The sequence below is a fragment of the Sitodiplosis mosellana genome, unplaced genomic scaffold (assembly GCF_009176505.1).
Source record: "Sitodiplosis mosellana isolate CC-2019 unplaced genomic scaffold, AAFC_SMos_1.0 Smas_scaffold_1932, whole genome shotgun sequence".
Lineage (NCBI taxonomy): Eukaryota > Metazoa > Arthropoda > Insecta > Diptera > Cecidomyiidae > Sitodiplosis > Sitodiplosis mosellana.
This window is the reverse complement of record NW_022597174.1, coordinates 1-6,274: the sequence shown is the minus strand read 5'-3', so window position 1 is coordinate 6,274 and position 6,274 is coordinate 1. Positions and strand designations below refer to the sequence as shown.

At 36.1% G+C, this 6,274-nt stretch overlaps 1 protein-coding gene across 1 annotated transcript; it reads right to left on the bottom strand.

The window, feature by feature from the left end:
* Positions 1–2,495: 2,495 nt before the first annotated feature.
* On the bottom strand, positions 2,496–4,422 carry LOC129571300 (uncharacterized). Its single transcript, XM_055451075.1, has 2 exons — positions 3,586–4,422; positions 2,496–3,281 (listed from the first exon to the last, which is right to left on the bottom strand). Exons 1-2 carry the CDS (start codon positions 4,420–4,422, stop codon positions 3,192–3,194), a joined length of 927 nt encoding a protein of 308 aa, XP_055307050.1. The 3' UTR covers positions 2,496–3,191.
* Positions 4,423–6,274: the final 1,852 nt, after the last annotated feature.

Here is a 6,274-nt window from a genome sequence, read left to right as displayed (position 1 = left end):
TCCGTTCCAAGGCCTTTCATATGATACTCATATTGACTATTCATATGAGAAAATAGTGTTGAGTCGTTTTAACATGACCATGATGGACCGAGATGATGTCCATGATCATCTCCGTTCCAAGGCCTTTCATATGATACCCATATTGACTATTCATATGGGAAAATAGTGTTGAGTCGTGTTAATATGACCATTATGAACCGAGATGGTGTTCATGATCATCTCCGTTCCAAGGCCTTTCATATGATACCCATATTGACTATTCATGTGTGAAAATGGTATTAAGTCGTGTTAACATGACCATGATGGACCAAGATGCTCCCAAAAATACCCCTACGGACTTCCGACAACCAAGACCTTTCCAACGATGTATAGCACATGCAAATCGGACAACCCGTTCGCCCAATCGACCAAAATCGTTTTTCATGCATTTTGCTATGAAAATATCATTTTTTGTTCGGGAGGTACCCTAGAAATACACTTTTTGGATAGATGTCTTAGCAAAAAGTTATTTTTTTTTCGAAAAAAATTGGGAATCTACTCAAACAGAAGCTCTTAAGAATGATTTTTGAGGTACCTCCCGAACAAAAAATGATGTTTTCATAGCAAAATGCATGAAAAACGTAACTTTTGTTCGGGAGGTACATCAAAAAGCCAATTTTCAGAGTTTTTGTCTGGTAAGACTCCCCATATTTTCGAGGAAAAATAACTTTGAACAAAGACACCCACCCTAAAAGGCCTATACTTAAGGATTTTCTGGCCAAAAATCGATTTTCTGAGAGTTGAAATCGAACCAACCGAATATGCGGCTAGAAATATATGAAAACATCACTCGACTTGGTCATGTAGGTACTTAAAATGTTCGTGAGGGATCATATTAGATGTTCAAAGGTAGCAAAGGCAGAAATTGTTTGCTCAATGGGGTGATTTGCACAATTTGGTCCCAGAAAATCGTACTTTTTGACACAAAAATCACACAACCTTGTAACAAATGAAACTAGAAATCGATCCCTCGTCTAAAATTGGGTGGATATAGACACATTTTCGTAAGTATTCCGGCTATAATTTGGCTTTTTAAGCGACATAATTGAAAAAAATGGCCAAATTTGAGGTGATTTTCGAATATTTGTTGCTCTATCCATGTCCAGAGGCACATTTTGAGTTTTGATGTGGCGTTATATCGATAGATAGGAACAAACTGAGTTGGATAGAGGTATTTTCAGATTGATTTATAGTGGACTGGATCACCATAAATGGGCAAATATACCATTTTCGACAATTTTGGGCAAATTGGCACTATTTTTTTTGAATATCCTGGAATAAATCGCTGTGAATCGATCCTATTCAACGTAGTTTGTTACGAGCTGCCGAATTACGGCAAAAAACGGTATGTTTATGCATCATATTTAGAGCAAATTGCGATAATATGTCGAAAAATGGTCATTTTTTAGGTGATTTTCTAAAAAAAGGCCGGGGTGACACCAGACACTATATATCAAAAAAGTGCCAGAACAAAATTTTCATCTCTCCTCATGATCTATCGATCTCGGACTATTAAATTTTGAATCCATTTTTTCTTAAGAATTGATCACCCCTATTACTCAAATATATTTCATCTAATAACTATATAAATAAGATACCATGCATCTTATTACAGATTTACCGGCATTACAATTGCAACGGAATATTTTCAACAAATATATACAAATAAATATATCCATATACAACTTTGAATATATGGATTGTGTTTCATTTTTTGTCACGAATCAAATGATAACTCTAGTTTTTACTTCTAATGGTTTGTATTTTTTTTTTAATTTTAAAAAATTCTCCAAAGTAATGTTTAAAAGTAATGTGTTACAGTAACATGTTACTTTAAATTAAATTTAGTAAAATTTTCAAAACCGCTCATCGCAAAAGCAAACTGAAACTATCAATCGATTTTGCATCAAAAACTGAGAAACATTGAACTATAATATCATGAAATATATAACAATTGCTGTTATTATGGCCCGAACAATTTTTTGCAAAAGTAATGCCGGTAAATCTGTAGATCTTATTACTCGTTCGACCAATAACATTCTAATAACTATACTCACTAGATATATTACTAGTGCAAAAAAGTAATGAGTAATAATATAGGTTCATCTTATTAGACTAATAAGTAATAAGACCACTAATAAGATACCGAAAATGCCAAAGTATATAAATCACATTTGGTTAGGAAAAAAATGCGTGCTGTAGGTCATAGCTAATGACTTTAGCCTGAAGACATTATCAGGAAGTTTTTTGAGTGATGATTTAAAGTTGTTGCCTAGGTTGTTGCGTGAAGACGATTGTTGAATCAATGGTTTAATCAAGTTTGAGTATGAACACATTTGGTTGATAGGGGCAGTTTTCGTGATACTCAGTCGCTGGTCGACAATTTTAAATAAATCTGAAATTTGCGTATTCCTTGCATTTGCACAAACACTTGTTTTTCGCTTTGGTTTTCAAAATTGTGGAGACTGATGTTTTTACTTTCAAGTCTGAATTCAATCTAAAGAAATGTATGGGCTTTGACTCCTATATATACTCACAGAAATACTGCGGAAATATTCATTGGGTATTTCACAATATTTTCTTGTAGACAAAAAAACGATTTCGTGCAAACTTCGGTTTTTAGACCGTGTGGTTTTTTTTATTTACAACCAATGTATACAATTACTTTTGCTTTTGTTTTTGAATATACCAATCATTTGAAATCAGAACATTTTCCATTGCGCAGTGACATTTCGGATTTTTTTTATTCTTCAAATATCGATGATTTCTGCATGCGTGATACTTATTCGGTGTGCTTGTGTCTTTTTTGTGTAGATTTATCATACACTCCATTGTTTCCATGTTGATACTTTCACATATTTTTGTTTTTACGCCGTTTGCTCTGTCATATCCCAAAATATGGCGGAACCATTCGATTTTCTCTTTGCCTTTGAGGTAAACAATTTTCTTGAATAAAAGCGGTTGAATTATTTTGCGCAGCTCTGTTAAACTAATATTTCCACTATCCCAATCGAGTCCATGGTAATTTTCCGTTAGCCATTTTGTTTGTTTTCGATGTTCTTTATCCAAGGTTACCCAAGCTGGTGACTTGATGATGTCGTGAAACTTGATATTTGTTGTTATTAATGCAAATTCTTTGACAATAAATCGATTTAAATTGTCTTTAAATAGCTCAGAGCACAGTGATCATAGCGACTCTTATCGGCCTCAATACGGTTGTTGCGGTTCGTTTGGAATGCCACCTAGGGGATAGACACAAGATCTGAGATACGTTCGTTTTTCAAAATACTTAATTGATTTTGTGTAGAGGTGTTCAGATTCGTGAAGATTCATTGAGATTTGAAGGGACTTGAAAAGATTTGTAAAAATCTTACTGATTTGTTTGACCTTTTTGACAAGTCAGCCATTTTGATTTGAGAAGATTCATAAGGATACATAGAGATTCAAAAGTATTTAAATTTGCTCGAGATTTGAGATTCCTACAGATTTGAAAAGATCTAAAAAGATTCAAGTTTTAAATGTTGTGTCTACCCCCTAGAATGCCACCATTATGTATCTGGGTGTATTCAATGATGAACTAGCTTTCACACTCCAAATGTGATTATTTATGGTTGGTAGTACTGGATATTCGAAGAGCTCCCATGTGCGAAAGTGTAGGAGAATCGGTTGCTGTCGATCAAGCACTTTGAGCAGTTTTATCTTGGCTGCGTCTGCTACGTTGATGTGCGGAATGCGCCACTGAATCTTATCAATTTGGATTGTGGAAAGATTATTGGCAACAACAAAACAATTGATGTCAGATCGACTGCGCAACAAAATCAACTCATGTTTTGCATTCATTATGATGTTGCGGTAGTCTTCGGCAAATCCGAAAATGCTTTTTAGTGGTATACAGAAATTTATATATCCAGCGCTGCCTGGTTGGTTTGATTCTTTCTTCCATCCGGCCATATGTAATCGATTCATGCTGGATGGTTTATATGATGCGTACCCTTTGAGTGTTGATGTGATACCAACATTTTTGCAACAATCAATCGGGAATCCATTGAGTTCGTAGCGTATTTCATCAAACAGAAAACCGGCTGCATTATTTACGAAATTTGGTACTTCCCTTGCTGCCGCTTCAGCGTCAGCAGCTGCTGTATCTACCAAAACTCTTCCTTCAATGTAGATGTAACTTTCATGCGGCAATACATAGAGATCTTGATGTTGGATCACTATGCGGATCTCATCGTTGTTGTTGAATGAATTTGTGTATGGATTGTATGCATGGTGTTGTATGCTTGTGATTGCCTCTTCAGCCCCAATTGCGTTATGTAAATGACCGTGCAAAAAAGACGGTCTGTTGTTCTCAGTGTCATCAGTTGGTGGTAAAATCCGCATTAGAAAAACCGAAAATGATCCAATGCAAACAATCAATACTGAATACGAGCTACACCTGCTGCTTTACAGCTCTCCGTCGGAAGACATCAACGAGACGAGCCAAAATCAAGCTGTAAACTCACAAGCAAGTCATAATAATATCGAAACAAGCCCAGAAGTTACCGTAATTGAAAACGAACAACCCAAAAATTCGCTCACACCGCTCGAAAAAAGACCCAACACCAATTTTAATACACATTCACTCAAAATTCCTCGCAATAATCGTCAACCAAATAGAGCACACGACCATCAACCAACTCAACACAACCAAACACAAAAGAGGAAAATTTCATCGCCGAGAGACGCATCTGTGGCCCAGCCTGAACAACACCCGAAGCAACTAAAAACACAACCTGGTGGAGTTGGTGGCTCCAATCGCCGACAGCACAGCAATCACTTCAACAAGCCATACAAAGCCGCCAACAGAAACACTTCAGCTGGGAAATTGGTTGACCCGTCTCCAAATCCAGCATTTAAAAATTTCTACCGAAAGTAACACTGAGTAATAGTTGTATCAAAGCATTTTCCCTTTTGCACTCTTCTTTCTTGATTTTTGATTAATTTTGATTGTTTATTGTTCTAATCTCTATTTTTTTTTTCTCTTTCTCTTTCTTCACACTCATAGCAGAAGCCAGAATGAATGAAACATTGAATATCGATTCTCCTACTGTCACGTACTCACTTAACAAACTCAAATTTGATGATTTCAATTTACTTTACTGGAACATATTCTCAATTAGGGACAAGCTGTTCAGTGTTGAAGAAGAGATTAATAATGTCTCTGGTAAGACTGTACATTTTATTGCAATGGCAGAAACCAAACTATATGAGCACGAAACTGATTTTTACAATCTTCCATGTTATGACGTTTACCATAGCACACGAAATGACGGTCATGGGGGAGTGGCACTTTTTGTTCATGAATCGATCGATAGCTCTCTGATTGTAAGTGATTGTCGGCATGGCATAAATTTCATTCTCATTAGAATTCCTCTCTTAAGAGCCTCAATTGCGGTTGTTTAAAAACGCCCCACTACAAGACTAGAGCACTATTTGGACACATTGACTTACATTTTCTCACTGAGCTCTCGAATCATTCTCGTCGGAGATACAAACATCAACATTCAACTACAAACCCCTACATCAATTGACTATTTATCGGCCATCACATCACACGGTTACTCGCTTCTTAATAACCCTGAACCAAAATTTGCAACACGTGTGAATGATTTCCAAAGTTCTGGTTTGAGAACCCGCCGAATTGATTCATCAACAATTGACCACATTTTGAGCAATATTTTTGACTTTTCATTCAATCTGTGTATAAATGACACAGATTTATCCGACCACAAGCAAATTTTCCTATCATTTAAAGACAAGCATAACAAAATCTCCAAATTCGCTACTAGCCAAAACACCTTTACCTGCACAAAACTCAATACTGCCGCATTCAAGGAACTGCTACGGCATGAGTTAGACATTTACACACCGATTTGTCCTGAGGCACTCTTTCATATAGTTGCCTCCGTCAAATCTCGATGCACGGTATCATTTACCAAAACTACTGTTCAGAATCCATACAAACCATGGGTGAATGTGGGCCTCATCGAACTAATTAATGAACGTAATCGCTACAACAAACTAAAAAAAAAATACCCCACAAATGTTTATGCAAAACAAAAGTATCGACAATACGCTTCGTTAGTTCGCTCTAAAAGCAACCAACTACGAAAAAATCACAACTCTAAGCGATTAAATGAACTGAAAAACAAACCAAGACTAATGTGGAAATGTTTCAACGAGATCATACATA

Coding starts and splice junctions, on each gene's coding strand:
- LOC129571300 (XM_055451075.1), bottom strand. CDS start 4,422: ATGCGGATTTTACCACCAACTGATGACACTGAGAACAACAGACCGTCT. Junction 3,282..3,585: donor ATACACCCAGATACATAATG/GTGGCATTCTAG, acceptor TCTATCCCCTAG/GTGGCATTCCAAACGAACCG.